This window comes from Diplotaxodon limnothrissa, linkage group LG6 (assembly GCF_057381915.1).
Source record: "Diplotaxodon limnothrissa isolate DT_005_m linkage group LG6, D_limnothrissa_male_GT1.1, whole genome shotgun sequence".
Taxonomy (NCBI): domain Eukaryota; kingdom Metazoa; phylum Chordata; class Actinopteri; order Cichliformes; family Cichlidae; genus Diplotaxodon; species Diplotaxodon limnothrissa.
In genome coordinates this window covers 24409048-24426607 of record NC_140601.1, presented here as the reverse complement: position 1 = coordinate 24426607, position 17560 = coordinate 24409048, and the positions used below count along the sequence as shown (strand labels likewise).

General features: G+C 41.5%; 1 protein-coding gene across 1 annotated transcript in view; it reads left to right on the top strand.

Annotated features, from left to right (window-relative positions):
- tbc1d1 (TBC1 (tre-2/USP6, BUB2, cdc16) domain family, member 1) overlaps positions 1 to 16886 on the top strand; it is a 54533-nt gene extending 37647 nt beyond the window's left edge. Inside the window, exons 15-23 of the mRNA XM_085356997.1 lie at positions 591 to 776; positions 3701 to 3862; positions 4580 to 4738; positions 7089 to 7189; positions 7372 to 7515; positions 9573 to 9732; positions 10741 to 10910; positions 15266 to 15442; positions 15540 to 16886. Of these exons, the coding sequence (XP_085213123.1) occupies positions 591 to 776; positions 3701 to 3862; positions 4580 to 4738; positions 7089 to 7189; positions 7372 to 7515; positions 9573 to 9732; positions 10741 to 10910; positions 15266 to 15442; positions 15540 to 15743 (1463 nt within the window). The 3' untranslated portion in view covers positions 15744 to 16886. The remainder of the gene's footprint in view (positions 1 to 590; positions 777 to 3700; positions 3863 to 4579; positions 4739 to 7088; positions 7190 to 7371; positions 7516 to 9572; positions 9733 to 10740; positions 10911 to 15265; positions 15443 to 15539) is intronic.
- Positions 16887 to 17560: the final 674 nt, after the last annotated feature.

Sequence of the window (17560 nt, the reverse complement as noted above, 5' to 3'; positions counted from 1 at the left end):
GAGAGAAAGAAGAGAGAGAGAGGGGTCTGGAAGGCTACTTGAATTTTTTTAGAGACGATGATTTTGTTCCTTTTTATACCAACACGTTTGAAAGTAAGAAGAAGTTGACACTCGCCTCTGTCAGGTATGAACAAAAGTTTTGTTCATACCTGTAAACAAAGTGAAGTGTTGAACAAATGTAAATGAAGTGTAAATGAAATGTAAATTTCTTGCTTATTGTCATTGCTAATGGTGAAAGAATCACAACACATCTAACACACAAACCCAGAACTGTGGGTCTGAATCTAATCGGAAGGCCTGCAGTTCTTAAACGGCGTGTTATCTGCTAGTCCAGATGAAGGAATGTGAATGTGCTGCTCATAAATGTTTTTATTAATAAGCTTCTAACTCCAGAAGATATTTGTGATTGTTTCATTTTAAATTGAAATGACTTGGAGTGTTTATTGCTTTTTTTTTTGCTCAACAAAACTGTTTTTAAAGATACATTTCTCAATCTAAATTAAGATCTTTTTTTACATTTGCTACAGTAAACATCTTGTGCAACATAATCTAATGTAAACTAATATGATAATCTTTTAAATGTCTTTAAGATGGGTCTGATGCCTGTCAGGTTGTGGCCCAGATCGTGGGTGGAGGATCTGGGGACTCGGCGATGAGACCGGTGCCTGAGGAGAAGACTAAGAGAACCAAAGAGGAGCTGAGGGATCTCTGGAAGAAGGCCATCCTGCAGCAGATTCTCCTGCAGAGGATGGAGAGAGAGAACCAGAAGCTACAAGGTGAGCTGGATGAATAAAGGGATTTTTTTTTTTTTAAAACAGATACACGCAATGAGCCCACACTGACTTTTGAGATTTATTCATATTTACAAGTAACAACTCTTAAAAAATAGCCCTAAACAGAGAAGTTAAAATAAACTTCCCTACAGTGAGACATATAATCAAACTTTGCTATCGCATTTCACAGTGTTGTGGTGTTCAGCCCGTAATCTACACAGCAGCTACTCAAGCATCCTGTTGAGGTGGAGAAAAAACTTCAATGTTTGCCTGAATTTGAGATGTACACATCAAAACGAAATGCACACAAAATAGAAAAACTGGATGAGCCAAATGGTGCTTTATTGCTGTGAAAAAGTGTTTTATTAGCCCTTAACTCTAAAATTTTTGAGGTGTGTTAAATATTACTGCAGTTCTGTCTGAATTCGCTCTGTCTACATGATAACATGCAGGTACTGTTTGTTTCACGTGGCTCATCGGTAGTCATTGACTACACGATGAGTTGGTTTCTCTGGAAGCTAAAAAGTAGGACGAGTCTTTGTTTAAGACACTGGCAACACGCCTTTCCAAATGCATGCTCTTAAAGCTTTGCAAATTGAGTATACACCTACTTTTCTTTATTTAAAATCACAAACCACAAATGATCAAGTTATATAACACGTTATTGCATGTGTGTGCGCGCGCGCGCCCAAAAGTGCTTCCTGGTAGGCACATCTATGGGTGTGCCAAGTGCACCACCTTTTTCCTGACCCAGTTGGCTCATATCTACACCCATCTAGCCATGTGTCATACCTCTGCCTCTATTTATGAACCATAAATTGACAAGCACATGGTGCTAGATTAACGAATGAAGGTCAATATTGATGTAAGAAAAAGAAAATACAGTTGGGACCACAGCCTCACAATTCTGCCTCACGCAGACACTCTGATCGCACTACACAAACACACACCAATCCAAACATTGCCAGCGTGTGGCGGCTTTCTTGGCGCTCTGTAGATTTATTGTGTTTTAGTCTCCCACAGCGTGCACTCCACCTTTCTGTCCGTTATTTGTCAGGGTGGAGCCCGACTCCGTATCCTCCATTCTATGAGTTTATCTCTCTCGCTGCCGCCTGGTTTGTGGGTCAACTATGAAAACACGCGCGTGCACGTCCATCCATGTGTGCGTATCTTTGTCAGCTCCAGGGTGGGTTATCCTATCCTGTTGTGTTTTATCAAGGGTGGAGTTTTCCGGCAGCAGTGAAAGAGAAAGAAAAGAAAGTAGGAGACAAGGAGAAGGCTAGACAGAGGAAAGAGAAGGAGCGCTAGCTGGGCTCCTGCCAGTGTGCCACTCCTGAGTGACGAGACACTGCTTGCTCTGAACAGATGATAAGACAGACGGCATGGCCACAGCCTCAGCATCTATTCTTACTATGGGTGTGTCAGCTATCTGCTCCGTCCAAGTTTTTTCCCATTAATCTAGATTATGCCTTCCAGGTCATTCCTCTACATTTCTGATTTATGTCCCATAAAAGGTATTCATACAGCTTTTTTTCAGTTTTTTTCCTTAGACCGTTTATTTTGTGAGTTCAAAGCAGCCCTAAAATTACATTTCTTAGTTTGTTTAATAACATTGTGCTGCTAGTCTTTTTCTTTCTATTTTTTTTTTTTTTTTTTTTAATATTCATTCAGCCTTTTTTCCTCTTACACCTTATTTTCCTAGAGTCCTTTGCAGTGCCGGCTGCGATGGGTGGCCTCCTGTCTCTGTCTCTGTCCTCCTGTAATGATGATATCACTCTCCCGAGCGCAGCCAAGCTGCAGCTGGTCACTGGGTGGACACCACATTTGAACGGAAAGGGTGGGGGCGTCCACAGGGGAAGAGGGAGGGGGTGGTGGTGGGACTATACAGACATGGAATTGACTGAGAAGAAAAAAGAGAGAAGACATGGGTTTTGGGCTAAGAGATTTGGGGAGGGAGAGAGGAAGGGTGTTGTCATAGAGAGAGGAACAGATGAGGGGTGCTGGGTGTGCCCTCACCTTCTTTGATCACTGGTGTCAACATGTTGCAACGGAATTCAGTTTGTGTTTTTCTGTTTGGTTTGTAAACTGTACTAACCTGAAAGTCCAGTGGGAGGTTTTCCTTTACATCGAACCAAAAAAGACAAACAAAAAAGTTTCATAAATAAAGGGGATGTTGCAATTATGTACGTCTCCAGTTATTGCTAATTAGAACGTGTGTGTCTCCATGTGAAAATTAAGGCATCCTCGGGGTATTTTTTTGACTGTGGGTCGTAAACAAGAGCTGTGTCTTTCATAGCTTAGAGCAACACTTTCTGTACTAACTGAAGGGATCTATTGAGAATTCCAGCTACAGGATGTTGCAGAGGGTCGGACAGACAGCTGTGGTCTTATGTTCCTTTGAAGGGGTTGCAAAGAAAACACCCATAGAAGCAGATCTAGTGACAGTAAAGTTTCTATAATCAGCATGGTTAAGCACAGTAGAGTAAATTGCACTCTGGATGCCATGTAAAGGGGACACTTTCCTTAAAGAACCTGAAGAGTCATCAAGCAAGTTGTCACCGCTGTTTAGTGATTTTCTTTTCTTTTCACTCACTATCACCTGTATCTTCTGACCTTTGCTGAGAAGTGTATTAATGCAGTGCAGCTGCATGTTTCTGCTCATCACTTTGCCACAACAAAGAGCGAACGAAAGTCAGGATTAGTAATTTATAAAGTGCACGGGTGCTATGTGAGGCTCATTTTAATACGCAAAACCAAACTGAAATCGATAGCGCATAATTCCGAGAGTTTTGAGCAGCGCACATAATGATGAGATGATGGGCTCAAATAGTTCTCAGAAACCGAGTCCTAACACCTCAGCTCCACCAGCAAACGCACAGTGTTGTTGCTTTTTCTCACATGTGTTGTTTGTGTGTTTGTGTTTGTAGCATCAGAGAACGATCTGCAGAACAAGCGCCTGAAGTTGGACTATGAAGAAATCACTCCGTGTCTGAAGGAGGTCACGCTGGTGTGGGAGAAAATGCTAGGAACTCCCGGGAGGGCAAAGGTCAAATTTGACGCCGAGACCATACATACTGCAGTTGCACAAGGTACATACTTGGCTCCACAAACACATGCTCTATATCAGTTCCTCCTGTAAATGTTTATTCTTCTTAAAATCAGCAGAGATTTTCAAATATTGACCAAACCTTAACGCACAAAGCTCCAAAAACTGTAACTTATCTTCATAACTGTTTTTTAAAATGTGGCAAAAGCAAGGTGACTGAATTCCATGAGGCATTCTACTCACTGTTTTTGGGCACAGTGAACTCGGTGTCTATTCCCTTTGACATTTTTATCTCTGGTGCGTGTCTCTAATCATCAGGCCTTTTTGTTCTGTCCATTTTCTAGTATCAGCATGTTCTGCAGCGTGGACAGGAAGGTTATCTACTGTGCACACGGCCTCGAACAACGAGTCCAACACACGTATTTACACACAGAAAGGTCACCATATAACAAATAGCAGTCTGAGAACCTGGTGAATTAGGGATACAAGCTGGATAATCCATCTGAGAGGAAGCTGAGAGTAAATTTTACATGCAAGAAGCGGGCAAGCGGTAATTGAACGATGCTCGGGATATTAGTAGATTAAAATTATGATGGAGACAACTTCTGTTACTAAGTTCTACAGGCATGTACAAATAGTTAATAACTCAAGAAGGGTAGAAATCCCTTTGGACATGGCGGACGCGTTTCACTCAACATGGTAGCGTTCTGTCCCACGTTTGTCCTCATCACCCTCTCCTTCCTTTATCGTTGTCTGGCAGGTGTCCCAAGGCAACACAGAGGAGAGATCTGGAAGTTTCTCGCCGAACAGTACCGGTTAACACAGACAGTCCCTTCCCGGCCCCCTTCTAATCACACTCCATACAAAGAGCTGCTGAAACAACTCACCTCACAGCAACATGCCATCCTCATCGACCTGGGTAATGCATCCACGGTTAACATGCAGGGTTAAACTGCGTGTGGGTTATCTAAATGTGCCTGGTACATTCGCTTTCCCATGTCGTCAATGTCACAAAAGTGATTTTTAACAATGTGTATATTTTACGAATCGCAGTCTAATTCAAAACAGTAAATAAATAAACACATTTTATGTCATCAGTTAAGTCTAATAACTTTAGTCTAATTGCAGTCGTTGTATGCATAAAATGCCTACACACTTTCTTTTACAGCCAAATGTAAGTTGGTTGTTTCTTTAAATAATATATTTTCTCTAAATGCTATGTATGCCACAAACACTGCCAACGCATTATTAATCCCATTTGAACCCCTGATTACCACTGGTGATCGTTGGCCTGCAGGCTGCCTGTTGAAGAAAACAAAAAAACTCGTGAGCTAAACTTGATTCATTGCCTTTTTTTCTGTTCTTATTTATGCTGTTTTGCAACGTTTGGATGACTCCCTGACAGTCACACTTAGACCACTTGCAGATTCACACTGGCAGTTTCCTCATGACCTTGGACTGATCCTTTAACATTGAAGCCCAATCAGGAGCATCGTTTGTGTTTTTGTGTTTAGACAGTCAGTGTCGAGTTCTACTGGAATGACCCAGAGGCGTCTCAGGTTGAACGTGCAGCAAAACTGTCAAAAGTGTGTATCACAGATTTTCCCCTTCAGGTGTTCAGAATGAGACTTTCGAAGAGTGAGCCAAACGTAACAGGAGCAAGCTGAACGGCTATAAGGAGAATGCCTTTAATGGTTTAAGAGCCATATTTACTTAGAAAGTAAAGTGTTTGATTCTTTGTCGTCATACCCTGTACATCTATAACCTTTAATATAGGTGCAACAGCTGATTGTGAGCACGGGAGCCTCTCTAATCCTTTTGTTTGGCGCTTCAGTCAGCATGCATACCAAGCATAATCACTACTTTGTAGCTACAGTGCATAAAGGAAAAGAAAACATAAGATTTTAGTAGAACTGTTGCTTTTAAATAATCAATTTGTCAGTCTCTTTGTGTGACGTGTGTGATGTTTATAAATTCACGTAGCCAAACACCTCATTGTTCCCACTGGTTTATGGTCATTCTTTGACAAGTACTGTGAAAAATGTAAATTTCCTTCTGCGTGATACCAAGAAGTCAAACGTACATAGCAAACGCCACATAAACTGCATATATTCTTTTGTATTTGTCAAACCTCATTTTAACACTTTCTCCCTTAAATGCTCCCAACACCTCCCACCCAAAAACCCACATACACTCACTACCTACACCCCACCCATATAACACCCACATATATATACATAGACACATCCACCCACAGATCTGTCCCTGTAGTGCTTCCCCTCCCTCAGTTTTTGCTTTTGACCCTGTGTTTTTCATGTTATTTACTCTACATCTAATAGGGCAGGGACAGCTGTAACGGCGTGCACATACAAACTGGTGGTTTGCATACATGGTCTAATATAAAGGTGTTATATGCAGTGTGATAAACACAGTGTTTGTCACACTGAAGCTACAAAAATAAGAATGCAGGTAGAAGATTTATGGCAGCTCAAGGCTATTTCCTTCACATAAACAAGCAAAAGAGGAATTTATTTATTTTTTTGGTTAGAATGTAGGTGCGTAACACATTGCATTCCCACACCTTTTATGTAGCAGAATAGACACACTTTCCTCCAGGCAGGGGAGGGAGTCATGACATTATGTTCACCAGCTTAAATCCCCCACGCACATTCCTTTAATATACACTCACATGGTTTTCATTCGGTTCTCTAAAACCTCACATCACTAACTGTAAATCAAGTCCTCAGTCCCCTGACACACACCTGCCAATTACTAGTCTGTCCTTCCTTAGAGTGCTTTTTTGTTTTGTTTTTAAATGGAGCGCATTCCTTATTGTCATTTTTGAAACATACACGTCCAATCCACTAATACACGTTAAGCCTCTGAAGCACGGGGATCGGTTCTCTTTAAAAAGCTGCATTCATCTGTGCGCTTCTCAAGAACCTGTTTGTAAGCGTGTTTGCTCCAAAAGAGTACGTGCATGCAGCTGCACTGAGCTCCTTTTTAACGTCAACAGCAAAGTGAGAAGTTCTGCATCCACAGCGAAGATCAGCAGTGTATATGCTTTGTTCAAAAACATGGACACACCCAGATGCTGCTGAATAGAATAGAGCGAATTAAAATAAACCATGAGAAGAAAATGTTACACTTCTAAAGCTGTGTCAGTGTTGTTTTCGACTGTGTATCTGGTGCATTAGTTTGAAATAATATTTAATGCAAACTACGGACGTTGCTGAGAGATAATATGCCGCTCCGCTCTTCTCTTCCAGGTCGTACTTTTCCCACACATCCATATTTCCAAGCCCAGCTGGGGGCAGGACAGCTGTCTCTCTATAATATCCTGAAAGCCTACTCACTGCTTGACCCTGAGGTATCATTGAATTCTGTTTTTGCTTTATTTCTGCCTTTCTCCTCTTTCATTCTGCATGTTTCTTTTGATATTCAGTGGAAAAAAGGAAGAAAAAAAAGCCAGCTGTTACCTGTCTTTTAGACTTGAGAGAGTTTCCCTCCCCTGTGTTGTCGGCATCAAGTTTGTGGTTGTCGTTTTTGTAGGTGGGATACTGCCAGGGCCTGTCCTTCATCGCTGGAGTGCTGCTTTTACACATGGGGGAAGAAGACGCCTTCGACATGCTCAAATTTCTAATGTACGATGCTGGGCTCCGCAAACAGTACAGGCCTGACATGATTATCCTGCAGGTACAGTGTTCACCCACACAATATTCTCTTGTCAGTGTCCCCAAACAACTTAATCTACATTATGTTTCCCTTTCTTAAATACTTGAATCACATGAGCAAAGCCCTCCAGTTCCAGTGGTTACGTAGTTGAGTAATGTCACTAACTCACATTTTCTGGAATTTGATGCTTCTTATTCCCCTTTTTTTTGTTTTTAGATGACACGTCTGCTTACGTTTTCGTTTTCAAACAAAAACAGTGAATTAATGGCCTCTAGAGCGTTGGTGAGGTTGAGACATGGTCTTAGTGCTTGGCATTGGAATTTAGTTGCATTAGTACTCGCCACACAGTTGGTAAATAGTGCTCGTGTTACAGATAACTACGTCATTGGTTTTGAATTCCAGTGTGGGATTGAATTTCATCTTTTGATAGAACTAGAACCAAAAGAGCTACATACTATGGTTAAATGCTAAACAACCTTGTTATCATGCTAAACATCATGTGTTTTGTTCCTGAATTCAAGCGCAGGTCACGTAACAATAAAAAGCTTGTGAGCTAATCCAGGGAGTCCAACACCAGTCCAACATGCGGCATACTCCACAATAATATTGCACAGGACTGTTGCTTTTTCTCAAGCTTCAAACTATGAATATGAACGAAGTGCTGTTACGATCTTGGTGCTCGTGATCCTTAATCAATAAATTCAAAAGGTCCTTGACGGCTTTCCACTTTGTGAACGTTATACACACCTTTTGTGAACAATCCCTCATTTTACTTTGCTGCTAGAATGAAAGTGTACAAAACCAGATAATAACTCATCAATCATTTTGTGGTTTTTGAGGTCAAAACGAGAAATTCTATATTGTCAAAGCAAATATGATGACGGGATGAGGCAGGTTGTCTGCTGTGGTGACCCCAAGAGGGGAGCAGCTGAAAGAATTCCTGGCGAGTCTGGTTCTTCCACACAAACTGTGCCAAATCTGCTGTTAATCAAAGTGATTACAAGCTTTTACGGCAGCACCATGTGGCTCTTTGTGACCAATTTCACTCAGCGGCAACCAGCAGCTACTCACCAGCTGGTTGAGGTAGACACATTTTTCCCTTGTGGTCTGTGGTGGCCACAGGATCACTATGTTCTAGGTCTGTGTGACTGATTTCATAGTATTTGCAAGGAACCTCATGTAACTGGTTGCATCCTCATTTTCATCCAGGAATAGTGGTTGCCAAGCAGTCAACAACTGGCCTTTATGGCTGAGGCCTAACCTGAAAGTTCTGTGAGGTGCTTAAAAGTTTTTCCCATCCTTGTGTACAAACACTCATATGGCTAACCCCGATCATAAATAACGTGAAATTTAATTAAAGATGGTTTTAAAAATAAACTGTGTTGTTCTCTTTGAGTGTTAAGTGACGATAATACACAGTGAGGCAGCAGCATACACTTAAATGACATCTGCATAATCCAGCACTGGTAAAAAGGCCATTTTCCATAGTGTACCCTGACTAGTTTAAGAGTCACTGTTGTCAGCATTTCAGTTTAACATTAATCTAATCAAAACTTATTTCTTATACCACTTTAAATGAGGCACCTTCGGTAAACTTGGTGTGGATGTGATCTACCACGGATAACGTTGGAGTTGCTCTGTAGAAAGACAAATTGATATGACCTCACCGCAGCACTTTGTATGAGGGAGTTAGGAAAGTATTCACATTTAGTGCAATACTCTATACTTTGCTATGGTGAATGAACGGAGTGGCTCATTAATGATAAGTGAAAAATTGCTTAAAAAATAATTGTCATACCACACAGGAAGCCCTCGTTTTACCCTCCAAGGAGGTGACCTCATAATAAGGTGTCGTGTTATTGGTCCATTCTTAAACTTGTGTTTGCGTCGTAAACTTAAGGGGAAAAAAATCTTTCCATTTTTTACCAAGACGTTTGTCTTCCTGAATACTCTCTATTAAAATCCTACAAATGTTCATGTATAACAGATCCAGTTTTTAAAGCATGTGTGAAATAATAAAAGCCCCTCATACAAAGTCATGTTACACCTTTACAACGAAGTGCTGTTGCTCCTCTCAGATCCAGATGTACCAGCTGTCGCGGCTGCTTCATGACTATCACAGGGATCTTTACAGCCACTTGGAGCAGCAGGAGATCGGGCCCAGCTTATATGCCACCCCCTGGTTCCTCACGGTCTTCGCCTCACACTTTCCCCTCGGGTTTGTGGCCAGAGTTTTTGGTAAGCTTTGAAGGCTTTCTATTTCTGCACAGTGGATTTGGTGGGTCGCCGCCTTGTTTCTTCTTCCTGATAGAAGCACAGCGGTATTGACGCATGACAGGAAAAAGGATGACGGGGCGTTTACAGTGATGTTTAGTTATCTCTACTCCCTAGGTATCTCATCTAATTAGATCTTGAACCCAAAATGCTGAAAGGAAATTGTCAGAGCTAAATGAAATTTTAGTAACTGATTGAAGATAAGTAGTACTATAATCCTGAAAGTTTGGTGAAGGAGTTGGGGAGGGACTTCAGGCAAAGTAAAGGATTCAGTTGAGTCATGTGCACACTGAGACTCAGTTACAGTTACTGTTTATCTGTTAAGTGACCTTTTCCTCATTTGTGTAAATGCCATCACGCCCACAGAGGGTATATGTTTTCTGCAGTTGCCTTTCTCTCTACCTCATTCCTTCCGCACTTTTGTTTTCACGCCTAATTTCTTACATAGTACTCAGTCATTGAACCAGACTCACTGGCTCCTTGTGCTCATCTGAGCATAACACTTCATTTGTGTGTGTGTTGACGTGCACGAGCGTGCGTGTGTTGCGCTTAGCGGCCATCACATTTGCACTGTCAGGTCTTTGATATCATCTGTGGGGCCCACACCTCTGCTGCCATTCCTTAATCTTCTGTATGATCTCATGCAATCCTGCCTAACCCTTACCACACCCTGATGTATTCACAGTATACACACACAAATGCTCTCTGGCTCTGCAGATTCACAATGGCCTACATTTATGTTTGCTTAAACGTTTTCTGCTGATGTCAAATCATTCTTCCCATTAATGAGCCTTTAAGTTGCCATTAAACAGGGTAAGCTCTGCTGTCAGCACATGTCAGTATTGATTTTTACAATATGTAATTTAAGAGTGCCGTCACGCTAGAGCCTTTTTTAGCCTCCTTTCCCTGTGTTTTCTGGGTTTTTTCCCCGCTTGCCTCTGTAACTTATCCTTCCTTTTTGTCCTCTGTCAGATATGGTGTTTCTGCAGGGGTCAGAGGTCATCTTCAAGGTGGCCTTAAGCCTGCTGGGGAGCCACAAGCCTCTGATCCTGCAGCACGACAGCTTGGAGTCTATTGTGGATTTCATCAAGACCATGCTACCCAACCTGGGCCTTGTACAGATGGAGAAAACCATCAACCAGGTTAGACAAGGAGACAAAGTTGTTTAGTAATGTGTAACTACTCATTTTAACTAGGGCTGCTCGATTATGGCAAAAATGATAATCGCGATTATTTTCACTGAAATTGAGATCTCGATTATTTGACGATATTTATTTAACAATAACAATGTATTGAATAACGACTTTAAAAAATAATATAAAATAGTGTGCAAATACTGATAACAGTGCAAATGTTTGCAATATAAAAAATAAATGAAAAATGTAAACATCTATGTTTAGTGAACTTTGCAGTGTTGCTCTGTGGTGCAGCTACGACACTGTAGCAAAGTTTACACACTATGTCTACTTGATCCACGTCTGACTCCGCGAACCCATAATGTTTCCACACCACTGAAGTTTTCTTTACCTCTCTTTTCAACCAACGGCAGTCACTCTCCTCTCCAAATAACTTCTGCTTAGCTTTCCGAGCTTCCCTCGGGTCCTCTTAATTGTTGTGACACGTGTTCGAAATGCAGAGAGGTGCGCTCGATTTGCCACACGGAGCAGCGCGAGAGTAAAGCACGAGGGAGGGGCTAACAATCGGCTCAGTCATTTTTAATGATCGTTGAAAGCCCAGATCGTAATCGTGATTAAAATTCGATTAATTGAGCAGCCCTAATTTTAACACTGGAGTACAGAAATCTATTTTTTTTTTTTTTAATTTTTTTTTTTTATCAGTGTGATCTTATGTATTGAGTTTTGGGAGCTATAGAAAGGTTGTGAGCCATCGTCCTATTGACAGGGTTTTAATAGTTTTGCGATTTCATTAGTTTTTATTTTTATTTAGTTTTGACTTCAGATTTTCAATTTTATATCAGTTTTAATTAGTTTTTACCAATTGTTTGCTAGTTTAGTTTAGTTTTTATTTTATTTGAAAATCCTTAGTTTCAGTTTAGTTTTGATTAGTTTCAGTTATAGTTTTAGTTGTGTTTGCAATAATTAAGTGTAACAAAATCCCAGTTTCATCATATCAGTCATGCTCTTCTGCTTATCCTTGGGTATGTTGCTATTCCAGCTACCATACCCTGCACCCTGGACAGGTCGCCTGCCTGTCGCAGGGCTAACATGCAGAGACAGACAACTCACATTCCCAGCTATGGGTTCTTTAAATAAATAAATAAATAAAGGCAGATGAACAACCATTGATACCAGGCAACTATAAAATGTATATCTTGGCCCCAATAAGACTATTAACTCTTGCAGCACCGGGTGTTCATAATTTTGGTTCATATGAATTGATAAACTTTTTGAAGGCAATTGACTCACACAGTTATGTAGATATCTCCGTCCTGTTGTCTCGGGATGCATCACGCTGCCTTGCCTGGGGTTAGCTTCTGTTTCTGGGGATGAGGGTTGAGTGTGCTCCCTTACCTTCTCAAGGTAAGCTAGGTTAGCCTTCTTGTGTGAGCTTTTCAAGTGCACTTTAAGGTTTGTGGGATTTTTTTCCCTTTAGAAATGCCCCTCATAATTTGTCTCTTTCCACTACAAGACACTTGCTTCATCCAAAACACAGTCATGTTCAAAGTAATCCCAAATTTGACTCTGGCGCTTTCTCCCGACTTTTCCTGACATGATTCTGCGCGTGGATGGAGCAGCAACACAGACGACTCGACTAACGTACTGCCACCTGCTGGCATAATGAGACAGCAAGAGAAAAATCTGGAAACTAAACTTATTTTCACCCTTGACTATTGTATGACACGCACACATCAATGAAAACTAAACACATTTTTGCTATAAATTCAGGTAATTTTAGTTAGTTTTGTGAACACTCATTACAGTTTTAGTTAGTTTTCCTTTTTTTGTTTTTATTTTTGTTTCCGTTAACGAAAATGTTTTTTCACTTCTAGTTTTCGTTATTTCGTTAGTTTTCATTAACGATAATAACCTTGCCTATTGAGATATTGGTCTGGCGTGATTTTTAATTTTCATGTTTGAAACAAAACTAACAACTAGTTGGATGTAGGACAGTGAGAAAGACTTTCTCTATGAATTCCTAAAGAAATATCTGTTCACAATGTACGTGTGTACTTTCATTTTAAAGAGCGAGTGATGCATAACTATTCTAGATAAATGTTAGTCAGCGGTAAAAAGTAACTTCTTTTTTTCCCCCCAGTGTTTTCTATCAGACTCTTGATATTTGGTCTTTTCTATGGTTGAAAATAGGGCTGGGCTATATCATACCGTTCACGGTAATACTGGCGCATGCGCAGTGCCTTTGTTTACATACGCACATGGCGGCGACGCAGTAAGATGGGCCTCTCACGCTGATCGACTCGAGTGGGTAAAATCTCATAGTCTTGGTCAGGTTTCACTTTTTAGTGTAATTTATGGTTGCCATGAGAAAATGTTAACCATTAAGGTGCGCGGTAATGTGGCTGTCAGCTATCACTAGGGATGGGTATCGTTTAGGTTTTATCCGATACCGGTGCCAAAACCGGTGCCAAAACCGGTACTTTTGAAATGGTGCCGGTGCTCAAACCGGTGCTTAAAGAATGGAGAACACAAAATTGGTCCAAAAACCTCTCATGTTCAGCTGTTTTTTTTGTAAAAAGATAACAATGTTAGCCTTTTCTGCAGCTAGAGGGCATATATGGTATCACTCTTGGCTGGAAGCAGTGCTTAATCAATGGAAAAAACACAAACTTTGTCCTAAACCTCTCATGTTTAGCTGTTTTCCACTTTTTCTTTGGTTATTTTAGCCTTTTTGGCCAGGGTGAAGGGAGTATCTGCCATCAAACAAGAAGACAGCTGCATGTAGCTATGATGATGTTTGCTAGTTCACCTTACATGCATTAATGTAATAACGTGGTTAGCCTACTCAACGTAAATTACACGAACAACATTAAGCTATTCACACAGAGAAGAACGGCTGCTGCTGCCATCATCATCCTCATCATTTCTGCTACACTGACAGGGCTAGGGGCCAGGACTCTATTCTTCGGGTTTTTGGGGGATGTTGCTAACTCCGGGTCCGATAACAGGCAACCCACGCACAGTAGATGCGCTCGGTGTGAGCTCTTGTAGCAAGCTATCAAATACGGCGCATTTCTCGGCTTTTAAAAAAAACGCTACGCGTCGCCAGGTGTCTCATCGGATTTGAGGTGTTACCTCCTTTGACAGTATCACAGTATCAGCTTAAAGCACTTGTTGCTGCTAAGTTTGCATCTTTTGCTGTGAAGTACAGCCAGACTTTTGACCGCTTCGCCTTGGACATTTTAATCTGTAGCTCTGCTCTAAAAGAACGTACGTACCTGGGCCCGCCTACTATCCTCGGAAACGTAAAATGATTGGCTAGAATCTAAAGTGTATCACAGCTTAGGAAAAAAAAAGCACCGAAATAAAGCACCGAAATGTGCGCTGCTTTTCGGTCTGGTTACTACCGTTTATGTCAGAACCGATACCGGTACCCATCCCTAGCTATCACAGATGACACAGAGCTAATAACTCATGGTAAGCTATACTTTAGAAGGTACGCGCTTATCTTATAATTTCTATGAGATGGCAAACTGCTTACTTGCCGGTACTTTCCCTCCAGTGCCACTTTTTCATATCGGATTATGTATATGTTACATGTGTTATGACTCAGTTTCATCTGAGAAAAAAAAAAAAGAAAAGTGGGAGTGAACATACTGGATGTGTGGAGACTCCAGGTCAGTTCATTGTTTTGTAATGCCGAAATGTGAAAAATTCTTTGGTCTGGACAACAGCAGCCTGCTCAGTGTGTGTAATGTGTTGACATTGTAGAGTAAACATCCCCAGTTTCACACGAGGCTTTGTTCCTAGTTTTGACCACCATTGCTGTGAGTAATGATAACGTAATTTTGCTGAGAAACACAAAGTGCCCTCAGTGAAATAAAGGGAATACACGTGAGCAAAAGACTATTTTTTTAATTTAAATATATAGATATATATGAGAAATCTCAGTTAATGAGCAGCTCTAAACCGAATGTGTTTGAAGTCTTGTTGAATTGTGTGATTGTGCGGCTGCTTTTGTTTACTGCCTCCAAATGTTGTCTTTGGTGAGAACAATTAGGAATAACGACCGAGCTGCAATAATGAGAGCCGAGTTATAAACAGCAGTGCTAAACTTGTGGAGTACTTTGAGTTTCCATTATTACTCAGTTAAATAGTTACAAAGCCAAAGCAAGAGTTTTAGATCAATCAAATCAGTAAAAATAACAATTAAACCCACTTTTAACCTGGTCATATTCCTTTTATATCCTCCTCACATACATTCTTTTATAATGGTATGACACGATGGAAACACGATTCTCCTGTTTGCAAGCAGTTCAAATGTTCACCCAGCTGAGAGTTATTAAATGCCTCTGCTTCAGGTTTGTGAGATGGATGTGTCCAAGCAGCTCCAAGCCTATGAGGTGGAGTACCACGTGTTGCAGGATGAGCTGCTGGACACGCCCCCGACCCTCAACCAGCACCAGCGAGCTGCGCAGCTGGAGAGGACCAATCAGAGCCTGCGACAGCAGAACCTCGACCTGCTCGAGGAGCTCCAGGTACACACACACACGCACGCTTGCACAAAAGAAGAAAAGCTGCCTTTGCCCGTTCTTTGTTCCATTAGGTCACCGCTCCCTCGCTGTTCTCACCCAGGTGTCCCACGCTCGAGTGTGCAACCTGGAGAGTCGAGTGGAGGCTTTGGCCCAGGCAGAGGGGCAGCTGAAGGAGCAGGTTTCTGCACTGGAGGAGGAGAAGAAGCAGCTGCTGAACACCATCACACACCTCCAGGGCCTCCTCTCCAACCTCGGGATAAACGCCAACCCCGACGGACAGGCGCTGCCTTCACTGTCCATCTGACAGACAGTCACAGCAGCATCAAAGCTGGAGGGCAGAGAGCAGCACGAGAGCAGGACTGTGGACTCGCTGCTTCACCTGCTGGCGAGGGTTGATTAATGAGTCTCTGCCTCGACCCTGCCGCCTCTGGAATGTTTTAATAATAATGATGATGATGATGATAAGAGGACAGATGAAATAGTGGCAGAAATGGGATTGAGGTTGAAGGATAGTACTCTCTTCCTGTGCTCTAATAAATAAACATAAATAATCCCCAAAGATGGCGCTGACTGTACCGCCGGGCCTCGGCTGTTAAAATACTTTTGCACCTGTGTGTGTGTGTTTGTGTGTGTGTGTGTGTGATAAATGGAGTTTGTTTGTGTTTTTGGATGCAGCAAAAAATGTACAGCAAGCTTGTAGAACAAAGACTCCACTCTGCAGTATTCAGAGCACTGTTACAAATATCACATTAATTAAGAAACACAAGTTCCTCCCAAAGAAAATGAGATTGTAAGAAGGAGGTGAGATGAAGGGATGGGTGAAGAAATAAACGGCAGCAAAATGTTTTGGGGGGGGTTTGTAATGCAAAGGTTAAATATAACATCGGCTAAATGATGATGATGGTGCTCATATTCTGAGATCAGGGGTGAACTATTTTTGATTCTTCCTAGGCTTTCCTGGCCCTGCGCAATTTGAACTTGAACTTCATTTAAGTTACAGCAGCTTCCAGGAAAAGCAACACAATAAATCCAGTTCATTTCCTGTTGTTTCACCTTTAAACACATGTCAATTCATCTGCATTGATGGGAAAAATCTGATATCTTAGCCGTGCCGCTCCAGCGAGGGGAAGTCCACACATTTACTGAGGAGCTACTCAAAATTACGGCAAAAGATGCTAACTTTAAAGAGGAAAACTTCTGCTGTTGAGACAATCTGTCACCCGTAAATCATTTACTGTATGCAACACACTGAATTCTTCAGCCCGAGCTGCAGCTTGGTGTGCCTGTACGTGAGTGTTTGAATGTCACTGCGTGTCAATGTTCTCACTGATTGCAACAAACCTGTCGGTTTACACTGTAAAGATATTTTTCTTTTACCCCTGACTCTCTTTGCACATGTTCTGTTTTACTATGATTATTGCTACTCTGTACTTTAAAATACATTTCATATTCTTCCAGCACGTCTGAAGCCAGCTTTCTTTGTGCGTGTGTGTGTGAGTGAGTGTGTTGCACTCCAGACCAACATGTGTCGGATGTATAGATTCTTCCACTTCCTGTCTAAACATGTCAGTCATTTTTGAATACCAATATAAGGTTTCCAGTATATAGACGTGCGCTGTACACCGTACTTAAAACACAGACATGTATTTGTTAACAGGAACTCCTCCTGAGGTTGGAGAAGCGGCGTGTTCGGGCAAGTTGTGACCCTGTTAATTTGCATATAGTGTGAGAGTGGGTACATGAAACAGGAAAGCCAAAAAAAACACCAACAGCAAGACCCCAGACAAGACAGAAAACAGAATTTCTGCAAAATATTTTGTAGTGCGTGTACATGCATGCTTAGTTTTTGTTTTGTTTTTTGCCCTCTGTGATTGGGTTGTTCTGTTAGTCAAGCAGAATGCAAGAGGACTATACGATTTCACCGAGAGATCTTTTTCTCCTTCCATTCCTAAACCTGTTCACGGGCCTCTCCAAGCATGTCTTAATCAGCCACCCAGTCGGGTTGGAGCCATTCTTGGATGGTTTTTTTTGTTTTTTTTGTTTTTTTTTTGCTTGTTTGATTTTGTGTTTTTAATCACAGAAATGTCACTCATGGAGTTTGCTACAGGTTATTTGTGTGCA